Source organism: Pseudophryne corroboree, chromosome 7 (genome assembly GCF_028390025.1).
Source record: "Pseudophryne corroboree isolate aPseCor3 chromosome 7, aPseCor3.hap2, whole genome shotgun sequence".
NCBI classification, from domain to species: Eukaryota; Metazoa; Chordata; class Amphibia; order Anura; family Myobatrachidae; genus Pseudophryne; species Pseudophryne corroboree.
This window is the reverse complement of record NC_086450.1, coordinates 393,368,865-393,383,213: the sequence shown is the minus strand read 5'-3', so window position 1 is coordinate 393,383,213 and position 14,349 is coordinate 393,368,865. Positions and strand designations below refer to the sequence as shown.

General features: G+C 48.4%; 1 protein-coding gene across 3 annotated transcripts in view; it reads right to left on the bottom strand.

Moving 5' to 3' along the window:
- Positions 1–14,349, bottom strand: part of TTYH3 (tweety family member 3) — a 249,378-nt gene that overhangs the window by 63,992 nt on the left and 171,037 nt on the right. For all 3 annotated transcript variants that reach the window (XM_063934627.1, XM_063934629.1, XM_063934628.1), the window contains exon 6: positions 8,899–8,971. In XM_063934627.1, coding sequence (XP_063790697.1) covers positions 8,899–8,971 — 73 coding nt within the window. The remainder of the gene's footprint in view (positions 1–8,898; positions 8,972–14,349) is intronic.

The window sequence follows — 14,349 nt, the reverse complement described above, 5'->3', positions numbered from 1 at the left end:
AAGCCGGAGAGAACTTTTGCTCCTGGGAACTAGCCGTAGCTGGTGTTCTTTTCCCTCTTCCTCTATCTCTGACGAGGAAAGACGATCCACGCCCCTTTCTGAATTTATGAGACCGAAAGGACTGCATCTGGTACTGAGGCGTTTTCTTTTGCTGTGGGGGAACAAAAGGCAAAAAAGAAGACTTACCCACGGTAGCTGTGGAAACCAGGTCCGCGAGGCCATCCCCAAACAACACTTCACCTTTGTAAGGCAGAGCCTCCATAAGTCTCTTGGAGTCAGCATCACCAGTCATTGACGGGTCCACAGCGACCTCCTAGCTGAAATTGCCATGGCATTGGCCCTTGATCCCAAGAGGCCAATATCCCTCGCAGCCTCCCTTAGGTATAACGCTGCGTCTTTGATGTGACCCAAAGTTAACAGAACAGTATCCCTGTCGAGGGTGTCCATGTCAGATGACAAGTTATCTGCCCAAGCTGCAATAGCGCTACTCACCCATGCCGACGCAACTGCCGGTCTGAGGATGGCTCCCGTAGTCGCATAAATTGATTTTAAAGTTGTTTCCTGCTTGCGGTCCGCAGGATCCTTTAGTGTCGCCGTGTCCAGGGACGGTAGGGCCACTTTTTTGGATAACCGCGTCAAGGCTTTATCCACCGAGGGAGAGGATTCCCACCGTAACCTGTCCTGTGAGGGGAAAGGATACGCCAAAATAATTCTCTTGGGAACCTGCAGCCTCTTGTCTGGAGTTTCCCAAGCCTTTTCAAATAGAGTGTTCAGTTCATGAGATGGGGGAAACGTTACTTCACGTTTCTTCTCTTTAAACATACAGACCCTTGTGTCAGGGACAGAAGGGTCCTCTGTGATATGTAATATATCCCTTATTGCTACAATCATGTACTGAATACTCTTGGCCACCCGTGGGTGTAATCTCGCCTCATCATAGTCGACACTGGAGTCGGAATCCGTGTCGGTATCAGTGTCTGCTATCTGGGTAAAGGGACGTTTCTGTGACCCTGATGGGTTCTGAGACACAGCAATATCCATGGATTGACTCCATGCTTGGTTCTGAGACTCAGCTTTGTCCAATCTTTTATGCAATAAAGCCACACTTGCATTCAAAACATGTCTACCCAACCAGCATTCGGCGGTGCCGACGCAGTCACTATCACATTTTGCTCCTCTTCCTCCCTCGAATAGCCTTCCGCCTCAGACATGTCGACACACAGGTACTGACACCCCCACACACACTGAACTATAGGGGACAGACCCACAAGGAGGTCCTTTGGAGAGACAGAGAGGAAGTTAGCCAGCTCATACCCAACGCCGCCACAGTCTGAAATATAACAATACCCCAGACCTGTATAGCGTGTTTTATATATAATATATATATCAAATCAGCACCAAATATTGCGCCCCCCCCCCCCCCCCCCCTCGTTTTGCACCCTGTTACTTGTAGATATCAGGGCAGGGTTCGGGAGCAGCGTCTCTGCAGCCAAGCTGTGGAGAAAATGGCGCTGGGTAGAGCTGAGGGACGAAGCCCCGCCCCCTCGACGGCGGGCTTCGGTCCCGCTAATATTTAAACTGACGGGGGTTTTAAATACCCTGCAATGCAGTGTATATAGCTTGCCAGTCGTTTTTATGAGGTAATCTTTGCTGCCCAGGGCGTCCCCCCCCTGCGCCCTGCACCTTTGCAGTGCCTCGTGTGTGTGTGCGGGAGCAAAGGCACGCAGCGCGACCGCTGTGCGGTACCTTCCAATGCTCTGATGTCTTCTGCCGCCTGTGAAGTCTTCTTTCTTCCTATACTCACCCGGCTTCTATCTTCCGGCTCTGTGAGGAGGACAGCGGCGCGGCTCCGGGAATGAACAGCTAGACGACACCAGTGTTCAGACCCTCTGGAGATAATGGTGTCCAGTAGCCTAAGAAGCAGAGCCCATAAGTCCAGGAAAGTGGGTCTGCTTCTCTCCCCTCAGTCCCACGAAGCAGGGAGTCTGTTGACAGCAGTGCTCCCTGAACATAAAAAACCTAACAAAGTCTATTTTCTAGAGAAACTCGGTAGAGCTCCCCTAGTGTGTGACCAGTCTCCTCTGGGCACAGGATCTAACTGGAGTCTGGAGGAGGGGCAAAGAGGGAGGAGCCAGTTCACGCCCATTAAAGGTCTTAAAGTGCCCATGTCTCCTGCGGAGCCCGTCTATACCCCATGGTCCTTACGGAGTCCCCAGCATCCTCTAGGACGTAAGAGAAAAATATGTGCTGGGTTTGCCCTCTTAAATTTCCTATACGGGTGACCTCATAAAACAGGTACATTATAAGAGAAATTACATTTCTATTGCAACAGGTGGTATCACTGTGCACAAATACAGACATGAAATACAGCTCAGAGGGAAATGCGAAGAGAAGCTCGTAGGCTTCTATTGGGTAACGCCATGTAAAGATGGTGTTACCCAACAAGTCCAAGCTCTGGACTGTATCGCATTCCGGAGATTGGTACATATGGGAACTCGGCCAAACATCAGAAAACTGCATTTTCAGAGTTTTGCCCGCATTTCTGACCTTTGTACATCCCGCCCATGCACTGATATATATTTTTTTTCCCCTCTTAAGAGGAAAGCTCAAATAAATATGACAAGACTTCGAGAGCAGTGTTTCCCAACCACGGCACAGTAACAGTCCAGGTTTGAGTGTTGGTTTAATCAAAATAACCGAGGTACAAATTAAATCACCTGTGCTCAAGTATGTCTATCCTTAAACCCTGGGCTGTTAGTGCGTCTTGAGGACTGTGGTTAACTTAGAGGAAAAGTATGGAAAAATATAAAATTTTCTCTAACGTCCTAGTGGATGCTGGGGACTCCGTAAGGACCATGGAGAATAGACGGGCTCCGCAGGAGACAGGACACCCCAAGAAAGAATTTGGATACTGGTGTGCTCTGGCTCCTCCCTCTATGTCCCTCCTCCAGACCCCAGTTAGAATCTGTGCCCGGACGAGCTGGGTGCTACTTAGTGCGCTCTCCTGAGCTTGCTAAAAAGAAAGTATTTTGTTAGGTTTTTTTATTTTCAGAGAGATCTGCTGGCAACAGACTCTCTGCTACGTGGGACTGAGGGGAGAGAAGCAGCCCTACTCACTAAAGATAGGTCCTGCTTCTTAGGCTACAGGACACCATTAACTCCAGAGGGATCGTACACAGGATCGCACCCTTGGTCGTCCGATACCGGAGCCGCACCGCCGTCCCCCTCGCAGAGCCGGAAGACAGAAGCCGGTGACAGAAGCAAGAAGACTTCGAAATCGGCGGCAGAAGACTCCAGTCTTCATATGAGGTAGCGCACAGCACTGCAGCTGTGCGCCATTGCTCCCACACTAAACCCACATACTCCGGTCACTGTAGGGTGCAGGGCGCAGGGGGGGGGGCGCCCTGGGCAGCAATTACAGACCTCTTGGCAAAAGTGGGCATATATACAGTTGGGCACTGTATATATGCATGGGCCCCCGCCATATTTTTACACAAAAACGCGGGACAGAAGCCCACCGCTGAGGGGGTGGGGCTTCTTCCTCAGCACTCTCCAGCGCCATTTTCTCTCCACAGCTCCGCTGAGAGGAAGCTCCCCAGGCTCTCCCCTGCAGAATCACGGTAGAAGAGGGTAAAAAGAGAGGGGGGGCACATAAATTTGGCGCAAAAACAGTATATACAGCAGCTACTGGGTTAACACTAAGTTACTGTGTGATTCCTGGGACATATAGCGCTGGGGTGTGTGCTGGCATACTCTCTCTCTGTCTCTCCAAAGGGCCTTGTGGGGGAACGGTCTTCAAATAGAGCATCCCCTGTGTGTGTGGTGTGTCGGTACGTGTGTGTCGACATGTCTGAGGTAAAAGGCTCCCCTAAGCAGGAGATAGGGCAAATATGTGTGTGAGAGGGTGTCTCCGTCGACAACGCCGACACCTGTTTGGATATGTGTAAGTGCTGAGGTGAATTTATTGCACAAAAGATTAGAGAACAGACAGGAAATCTACCCATGTCTGTCCCTATGTCGCAGAGACCTTCAGAGTTTCTCAATGCTCACTATCCAAAATAATAAACACTGATATCGACACGGAGGTTGACTCCAGTGTCGACTATGATAATGCAAAGTTACAGCCAAAATGGCAGAAAAGTATTCAATATATGATTATTGTAATATAAGATGATTTGCATATCACTGATGACTCATCTGTCCCTGACACAAGGGTACACATGTTTAAGGGGAAGAAAGCCGAGGTAAATTTCCCTCCACTCATGATGAAAAAGAGCGGGAATCTCCAGACAAGAGACTGTAGTTTCCCACAAAGAATTCTCAGGCAGTATCCTTTCCCTACTAGGGCCAGGATAGGATGGGAATCATCCCCTAGGGTGTCCTGTTTGCCCAAAAGGTAGCCCTGACTTAACAGCTATTCTCAGGGATCCTGCAGATAGCGTGCACATTCTGGTACACTACTCAGACCGGCGATTGTGTCGGCATGGGTTTATAGCGCTGTGGCAGCGTGGACAGGTACCTTATCAGCAGAGATTGAGAGCCTAGTATGTAGATATATATATATATATATATATATATATGTATGTGTATATATAGATATATATATATATGTGTATATATGTGTATATATAGATATATATATATATATATATATATATATATTAAAGAAGCTGTCTTAAGAGATATGTATATATAAAACATGCCCAAAGAGACATGAGTATACTGGGTCCTAGAGTCAAAGCTATGTCGATTTCTGCTTGACGTGTCCTGTAGAATATGCAATGGACAGATGATGCCGACTTAAGAGGCATATGGAAGGCTGAGGATTGTGTGGAGAAGGGTTCTCGGACCTGGTCTCCACAGCTATAGCTGGTAATTCTGATATTTTGCCTTATATTCCTGCACAGCCTAGGAAAGCACGACATTCTCAAATGCAGCCTTTCGAACAAAGAAACAAGAAAGTCTGAGGTGCGTCCTTTCCTGCCAGAGGCGGGGGCAGAGGAAAGAAGCTGCACAACACAGCTAGTTCCCAGGCACATAAGTCCTCCCCGGCCTCTACAAAAATCCACCGCATGTCGCTGGGGCTCCACAGGCGGAGCTAGGCCCGTTGGGGGCACGCCTTCGTAAGTTCAGCCACAAGTGGGTTCACTCGGGCAATAGATAGTGTCTCAGGGATACAAGCTGGACTTGGAGAAGATGCCCCCTCACCGACGGCCCTGCCGGCTTCCCCCCACGAGAGGGAAACAGTGGTAACTGCAATTCACAAATTGTATCTTCAACAGTTGGTGGTCAAGGTTCCCCTCCTTCAACAAGGAGGGGGTTATTATTCGACCATGTGGTAGTCCCGAAACCGGACGGTTCGGTCAGACCCATATTGAATTTAAAATCCCTGAACATATTCCTAGAAAGGTTCAAGTTCAAGATGGAATCGCTAAGAGCGGTCATTGCAAGCCTGAAAGGGGGAGATTTTATGGTGACTCGGGACATAAAGGATGCATACCTTCATGTCCCCATTTATCCACCTCATCAGGCGTACCTCAGAATTGCGGTACGGGATTGTCATTACCAATTTCAGACGTTGCCGTTTGGTCTCTCCATGGCCCCGAGAATGTTCACCAAGGTAATGGCGGAAATGATGGTGCTCCTGCGGAAGCAAGGTGTCACTATTATCACGTACTTGGACGGTCTCCTCATAAAAGCGAGATCAAGAGAGCAGTGGCTGAACAGCGTATCACTTTCTCTGGAAGTGTAACGGCAACACGGCTGGATTCTATATATTCCAAAGTCGCAGTTGGTTCCTACAGCTCATCTGCCTCTCCTAGGCATGATCCTAGACACAGACCAGAAAAGGGTTTATCTCCCGATAGAGAGCTCAGGAGCTCGTGACACTGGTCAAGAATCTATTAAAACCAAAACAGGTGTCAGTGCATCACTGCACTCGAGTCCTGGGAAGGATGGTGGCATCATACGAGGCCATTCCCTTCGGCAGGTTCCATGCGAGGACCATCCAATGGGACTTACTGGACAAGTGGTCCGGATCACATCTTCAGATGCATCGGTTAATCACCCTATCCCCCAGGGCCAGGGTGTCTCTCCTGTGGTGGCTGCAGAGTGCTCACCTTCTCGAAGGTCGCAGATTCGGCATTCAGAACTGGGTCCTGGTGACCACGGATGCAAGCCTCCGAGGGTGGGGGGCAGTCACATAGGGAAGAAATTTCCAAGGGCTGTGGTCAAGTCAGGAGACTTGCCTTCACATCAACATCCTGGAACTAAGGGCCATATACAACGCCCTACGTCAAGCGGAGTCCCTGCTTCGCGACCAACCGGTTCAGATTCAGTCAGACAATATCACCGCAGTGGCTCATGTAAACCGCCAAGGCGGCACAAGGAGCAGGGTGGCGATGGTACAAGCCACCAGAATTCTTCGCCGGGAGGAGAATCACGTAAGAGCACTGTCAGCAGTGTTCATTCCGGGAGTGGACAACTGGGAAGCAGACTTCTTCAGCAGGCACGACCTCCACCCGGGAGAGTGGGGACTTCATCAAGAAGTCTTCACGCAGATTGCAAGGCGGTGGGAACTGCCACAGGTGGACATGATGGCATCCCGCCTCAACAAAAAGCTACAGAGATATTGCGCCAGGTCAAGAGACCCTCAGGCGATAGCTGTAGACGCACTAGAGACACCGTGGGTGTTCCAGTCGATTTATGTATTTCCTCCTCTTCCTCTCATACCCAAGGTGCTGAGAATCATAAGAAAAAGAAGAGTGAGAACAATACTCATTGTTCCGGATTGGCCAAGAAGGACTTGGTATCCGGATCTGCAAGAAATGCGCACAGAGGACCCATGGCCTCTGCCTCTAAGACAGGACTTGTTGCAACAGGGGCCCTGTCTGTTCCAAGACTTACCGCGGCTGCGTTTGACGGCATGGCGGTTGAACGCCGGATCCTAGCAGAAAAAGGCATTCCGGATGAGGTTATTCCTACGCTGAGAAAGGCTAGGAAGGACGAGACGGCTAACCATTATCACCGTATATGGCGAAAATATGTTGCTTGGTGTGAGGCCAGGAATGCCCCTACGGAGGAATTCCAGCTGGGCCGTTTCCTTCACTTCCTACAGTCGGGAGTGACTTTGGGCCTGAAATTGGGTTCCATTAAGGTCCAGATTTCGGCTCTATCCATTTTCTTTCAAAAAGACCTGGCTTCTCTTCCTGAAGTCCAGACGTTTGTAAAGGGAGTGCTGCATATTCATCCCCCTTTTGTGCCTCCAGTGGCACCTTGGGATCTTAACGTGGTGTTGAGTTTCCTGAAGTCACACTGGTTTGAGCCACTCAAAACCGTGGAGTTAAAATTTCTCACGTGGAAGGTGGTCATGCTATTAGCCTTGGCTTCAGCTAGGCGTGTGTCAGGATTAGCGGCTTTGTCACATAAAAGCACCTATCTGGTTTTCCATATGGACAGGGCAGAATTGCGGACCCGTCCACAATTTCTGCCAAAAGTGGTGTCATCCTTTCATATGAACCAACCTATTGTGGTGCCTGTGGCTACTCGTGACTTGGAGGATTCCGAGTTACTAGATGTGGTCAGGGCTTTGAAGGTTTATGTAGCCAGAATGGCTAGGGTCAGGAAAACAGAATCTTTGTTTATCCTGTATGCTTCCAACAAGCTTGGGGCGCCTGATTCAAAGCAAACTATTGCTCGCTGGATCTGTAACACGATTCAGCGGGCTCATTCTGCGGCTGGGTTGCCGCTGCCTAGATCAGTTAAGGCCCATTCCACAAGGAAGGTGGGCTCTTCTTGGGCGGCTGCCCGAGGGGTCTCGGCATTACAGCTTTGCCGAGCGGCTACTTGGTCAGGTTCAATCACCTTTGCAAAGTTCTACAAGTTTGATACCCTGGCTGAGGAGGACCTTGTGTTTGCTCATTCGGTGCTGCAGAGTCATCCGCACTCTCCCGCCCGTTTGGGAGCTTTGGTATAATCCCCATGGTCCTTACGGAGTCCCCAGCATCCACTAGGACGTTAGAGAAAATAAGATTTTACTTACCGGTAAATCTATTTCTCGTAGTCCGTAGTGGATGCTGGGCGCCCGTCCCAAGTGCGGACTTCTTCTGCAATACTTATATATAGTTATTGCTTAAATAAGGGTTATGTTGGTTGCATCAGGGTTGATCTGATGCTCTGTTGTTGTTCATACTGTTAACTGGGTAAGTTTATCACGAGTTATACGGTGTGATTGGTGTGACTGGTATGAGTCTTGCCCTGGATTCCAAAATCCTTTCCTTGTACTGTCAGCTCTTCCGGGCACAGTTTCTCTGACTGGGGTCTGGAGGAGGGACATAGAGGGAGGAGCCAGAGCACACCAGTATCCAAATTCTTTCTTGGGGTGCCCTGTCTCCTGCGGAGCCCGTCTATTCCCCATGGTCCTTACGGAGTCCCCAGCATCCACTACGGACTACGAGAAATAGATTTACCGGTAAGTAAAATCTTATTATTTCCAAACATCTCTTTGTTCCTCTCTGCTGAACATGCAATGGCAATCTGGACGTTTGCAGAAAACATTCCCTGCCCTATCATGGCAATACTACGTATGCCAGGAGATGTTTACTGTAACATTATTGGATGCTTGAGTAGGACAAGCAATCATAAGCTGTAATTAAGCCTGTAAGATATTATTCCTTATGCTTACTAGAACCTAAAGCTGTAGAAATCTGTGATTGCGCTATTCATGTTCTGTGCTGGGCTAGTCGGTGCAGGCCTCAGACACTTTCCGCTAACATTTCAGTTTAATGTTCTCAGACAGGGTGATGTCTGTCTGAGAGGAAATAATCATTCTGATAGCTGGAGGAACAGTTATTATAAAGCCAAGGCGTGTAGGTACGTGTGGGAGATGGTTCTACTTACCACGGACACTGCTAGCTCCAGGCCCATGGATGCCCAGCTTATGATGAGAGCCAGGACGCCAAGGAAACACACACTGCAGAAATAGAAGATCAAAAATAGCACATTAGAAAAATGTTATAATAAACATATGGATTCTTCTTATAGGTCTATGCCAGTTTCCACCAAACTCTGTCATTCCAGTCCAGGTTTTAATGATATCCATGTTACTACATATCCTCCAACATGACCCATTCCATTAGGTACAAAATGTTCTGTTCCTGGATTTCCTTGCCAGTGGCAGTTGCAGAGGTGGGGCTGTAGCACAGTCCAAAATGCAAATAGGGGAGTCACTCCAACTGTCAATAAGTCAATATTTGGCAGTTTGGGGTGGCTCCCCGATCTGATTTTTGGACTATGCTGCAGCCCCACCTTTAGTGCCGCCACTGGAAAGGAAGTCCAGGAACAGAACATTTTGTACCTAATGGAATGAGTCATTTTGGAGGGTATGTTACTAAAGCTTCTAAAACAAAGAATTGGTGATGTTGCCCATAGCAACCAATCAGATGCTGTATATCATTTCTCTACTGCCTTTTTAGAAAATGATAGGCAGCATCTGATTGGTTGCTACGGGCAACATCACCAGTTCTCCGTTTTAGAAGCTTTAGTAAATTTACCCCAGATTGTTTAATCAAATTGAGTCACCTGGGCTCAAGCATGAATATCCTTAAAACCTTGACTGTAATAGCAGAATTTAGGAAACTCTGGTCTATGGTCATATAAACAGCAAATAATTGCATTTAAACTATCAAGGGCGTTATTAACAGACTACAGCATGGGAAATAAAAACATTTCAGTGAGAAAAAAAATACCTATACTGTATATATACACACAAGTATTTATGCTGAGAACCAGTTTAGTTTATAGTTTAACAAAATAAATGAGGCACCCAATCGACAATTACAAGTTCTGTCACAGTGTGGGCACTAAATAGCCATTATCAAGAAGTAGGTTACAAAGTGGTCTCTACTTTATGTGCTGAACATTCTCTGCCATATCCCTTCACTCTAAACTGATGAAGGGAAAACAAAAAAAGTGTATGAGAGTTTCAGAAGCCATTAAGGACTAGCTAACAAGCAAAACAGAAACGGTTAGTACAAAAAAACACTTTAATGTAATGATGTACCCCATTTGGCACAATAAAGCTGATCGCCACTTATAGGACAACAGTTACTGATGCTGCACTGCCTTATGGGGAATGCAGCTCTGAAACAAACCTATGATAACAATTCTTTAAAAAAAAAAAATTATTATATATATATATATATATATATATATATATATATATATATATAAAAAATAAGATTTGACTTACCGGTAAATCTATTTCTCGTAGTCCGTAGAGGATGCTGGGGACTCCGTAAGGACCATGGGGAATAGACGGGCTCCGCAGGAGATAGGGCACTTTAAGAAAGCTTTGGATTCTGGGTGTGCACTGGCTCCTCCCTCTATGTCCCTCCTCCAGACCTCAGTTAGAGAAACTGTGCCCAGAGGAGATGAACAGTACGAGGAAAGGATTTTTGTAAATCTAAGGGCAAGATTCATACCAGCCACACCAATCACACCGTATAACTTGTGATAAACTACCCAGTTAACAGTATGAACAATAACATAGTCTCGGTTCAAACCCGATCAACTATAACATAACCCTTATGTAAGCAATAACTATATACAAGTCTTGCAGAAGAAGTCCGCACTTGGGACGGGCGCCCAGCATCCTCTACGGACTACGAGAAATAGATTTACCGGTAAGTAAAATCTTATTTTCTCTAACGTCCTAGAGGATGCTGGGGACTCCGTAAGGACCATGGGGATTATACCAAAGCTCCCAAACGGGCGGGAGAGTGCGGATGACTCTGCAGCACCGATTGAGCAAACAGGAGGTCCTCCTCAGCCAGGGTATCAAACTTATAGAAATTTGCAAAGGTGTTTGACCCCGACCAAGTAGCCGCTCGGCACAGTTGTAGTGCCGAGACCCCCCGGGCAGCCGCCCAAGAGGAGCCCACCTTCCTAGTGGAATGGGCCTTAACCGATTTAGGCAATGGCAATCCTGCCGAAGAATGCGCCTGCTGAATCGTGTTACAGATCCAGCGAGCAATAGTCTGCTTTGAAGCAGGAGCGCCAACCTTGATGGCCGCATACAGAACAAACAGAGCTTCGGTCTTCCTGATCCTAGCTGTTCTGGTCACATAAATCTTCAAAGCCCGGACCACATCCAGGGACTCTGAATCCTCCAAATCCCGTGTAGCCACAGGCACGACAATAGGTTGGTTCATATGAACAGATGAGACCACCTTGGGCAGAAATTGAGGACGAGTCCTCAACTCTGCCCTATCCACGTGAAAAATCAGGTATGGGCTTTTATATGATAAAGCCGCCAATTCCGAAACCCGCCTTGCAGAAGCTAAGGCCAACAACATGACCACTTTCCAAGTGAGGTATTTCAACTCCACTGTTTTGAGTGGTTCAAACCAAGGTGACTTGAGGAAACTTAATACCACGTTTAGGTCCCAAGGCGCCACCGGAGGTACAAAGGGAGGCTGAATAAGCAGCACGCCCTTCACAAAGGGGGTAATTCCAAGTTGATCGCAGCAGGATTTTTGATAGCAACTGGGCAAAACCATGTGCACTGCAGGGGAGGCAGAAATAACATGTGCAGAAAGAGTTAGATTTGGGTGGGTTATATTGTTTCTGTGCAGGGTAAATACTGGCTGCTTTATTTTTACACTGCAAATTAGATTGCAGATTGGACACACCACACCCAAATCTAACTCTCTCTGCACATGTTATATCTGCCTCCCCTGCAGTGCACATGGTTTTGCCCAGTTGCTATCAAAAATCGTGCTGCGATCGACTTGGAATTACCCCCAAAAGTCTGTACTTCAGGAAGAGAAGCCAATACTCTTTGAAAGAAAATGGATAAGGCCGAAATTTGAACCTTTATGGACCATAATTTTAGGCCCAAATTCACTCCCGTTTGAAGGAAGTGAAGCAGACGGCCCAACTGGAACTCCTCCGTAGGAGCAGCTCTGGCCTCACACCAAGAAACATTTTCGCCATATACGGTGATAATGTTTCGACGTCACGTCTTTCCTAGCCTTGATCAGGGTAGGAATGACCTCCTCCGGAATCCCTTTTTCCGCTAGGAACCGGCGTTCAACCGCCATGCCATCAAACGCAGCCGCGGTAAGTCTTGGAACAGACAGGGCCCCTGCTGCAGCAGGTCCTTCCTTAGAGGAAGAGGCCACGGATCTTCTGTGAGCAACTCTTGCAGTTCCGGATACCAAGTCCTCCGTGGCCAATCTGGAACAATGAGGATTGTTCTGACCCTGCTTATTCTTATTATTCTCAACACCTTGGGTATGAGAGGAAGAGGAGGAAACACATAGACCGATCTGAACACCCAAGGTGTCACCAGAGCGTCTACCGCTACCGCCTGAGGGTCCCTTGACCTGGTGCAATATCGCTTTAGCTTTTTGTTGAGACGGGACGCCATCATGTCTATTTGAGGCAGCCCACACCGACCCGTGATCTGTGCGAAGACTTCTTGATGAAGTCCCCACTCTCCTGGATGCAGGCCGTGCCTGCTGAGGAAATCCGCCTCCCAGTTGTCCACCGCTGATAGTGCGCTTACATGGCCTTCCGCCCAGCGTAGAATACTGGTCGCTTCTGCCATGGCCACTCTGCTTCGCGTCCCGCCTTGGCGGTTTACATGAGCCGTTGCCGTGACATTGTCTGACTGAATCAGAAATGGTTTTTCCCAAAGCAATTCCTCCACTTGAAGCAGGGCGTTGTATATGGCCCTCAACTCCAGGACGTTGATGTGGAGACAAGTCTCTAGATTTGACCAGAGACCTTGGAAATTTCTTCCCAGTGTGACTGCTCCCCAGCCTCGGAGGCTTGCGTCTGTGGTCACCAGGACACAGTCCTGAATGCCGAATCTGCGACCCTCTAGTAGGTGAGCACTGTGCAGCCACCACAGGAGAGATACTCTGGTCCTGGGAGACAGGGTGATCCTTTGATGCATTTGTAAATGGGACCCTGACCACTTGTCCAAGAGGTCCCATTGAAAAGTCCTTGCATGGAACCTGCCGAAGGGGATGGCCTCGTATGAAGCTACCATCTTCCCCAGAACCCGTGTGCAATGATGCACTGAAACCTTTTTTGGCTTTAATAGGTTCCTGACCAGGGCTATGAGCTCCTGAACCTTTTCGATCGGGAGAAAAACCTTTTTCTGGTCTGTGTCCAGAATCAGGCCCAAAAAGGTCAGACGCGTTGTAGGGACTAGCTGGGACTTCGGAATATTGAGAATCCAGCCTTGTAACTGCAACGTCTTCATGGACAGAGACACACTATCCAGCAACTTCTCCCGAGATCTCGCCTTTATGAGGAGATCGTCCAAGTATGGGATAATTGTGACACCCTGCCTGCGCAGGAGCACCATCATTTCTGCCATTACCTTGGTGAAAATTCTCGGGGCCGTGGAAAGCCCAAACGGCAACATCTGAAATTGGTAGTGACAGTCCTGCACTGCAAATCTCAGGAATGCCTGGTGAGGGGGGAATATCGGAACATGAAGGTAAGCATCCTTTATGTCCAGGGACACCATCCAAACCCCCCCCCCTCCAGGCTGGCGATGACCGCCCTAAGTGATTCCATTTTGAACTTGAACCTCTTCAAGTACAGGTTCAGGGATTTTAGATTTAAAATGGGTCTGACTGAACCGTCTGGTTTCGGGACCACAAACAGGGTTGAGTAATATCCCTCTCCTTGCTAGAGATGAGGAACTGTGATAATCACCGGTTGAATATACAATTTTTGGATTGCTGCCAACACTAGCTCCCTCTCTGACGGGGAAGCCGGCAGAGCCAATTTGAAAGACCGGCGAGGAGGCAAGTCTTCGAATTCCAGCCTGTATCCCTGAGAAACAATCTCTAATGCCCAGGGATCCACCTGCGAGCGAACCCAGACGTGGCTGAAAAACCGAAGACGAGCCCCCACTAGGTCTGCCTCCCCCCGGGAAGCCCCAGCGTCATGCGGTGGACTTTGCAGATGCAGGGGAGGACTTCTGCTCCTGGGAACTAGCTGTGTGCAGCCTTTTTCCCTTGCCTTTTCCTCTGGCAACAAAGGACGATCCCCGTACCTTCTTGCTCTTATTGGAACGAAAGGACTGCATTTGATAATGAGGTGCCTTTTTTGTATGCTGCGGGGGGACATAAGGTAAGAAATTTGACTTACCAGCCGTAGCAGTAGAGACAAGGTCCGAGAGGCCGTCTCCAAACAACTCCTCCCCCTTGTAAGGCAAGGACTCCATATGCCGCTTTGAATCGGCGTCTCCCGTCCACTGTCGGGTCCACAGGAGCCGCCTAGCAGAAATAGACATAGCGTTTATTCTGGAGCTAAGTAAACAAATGT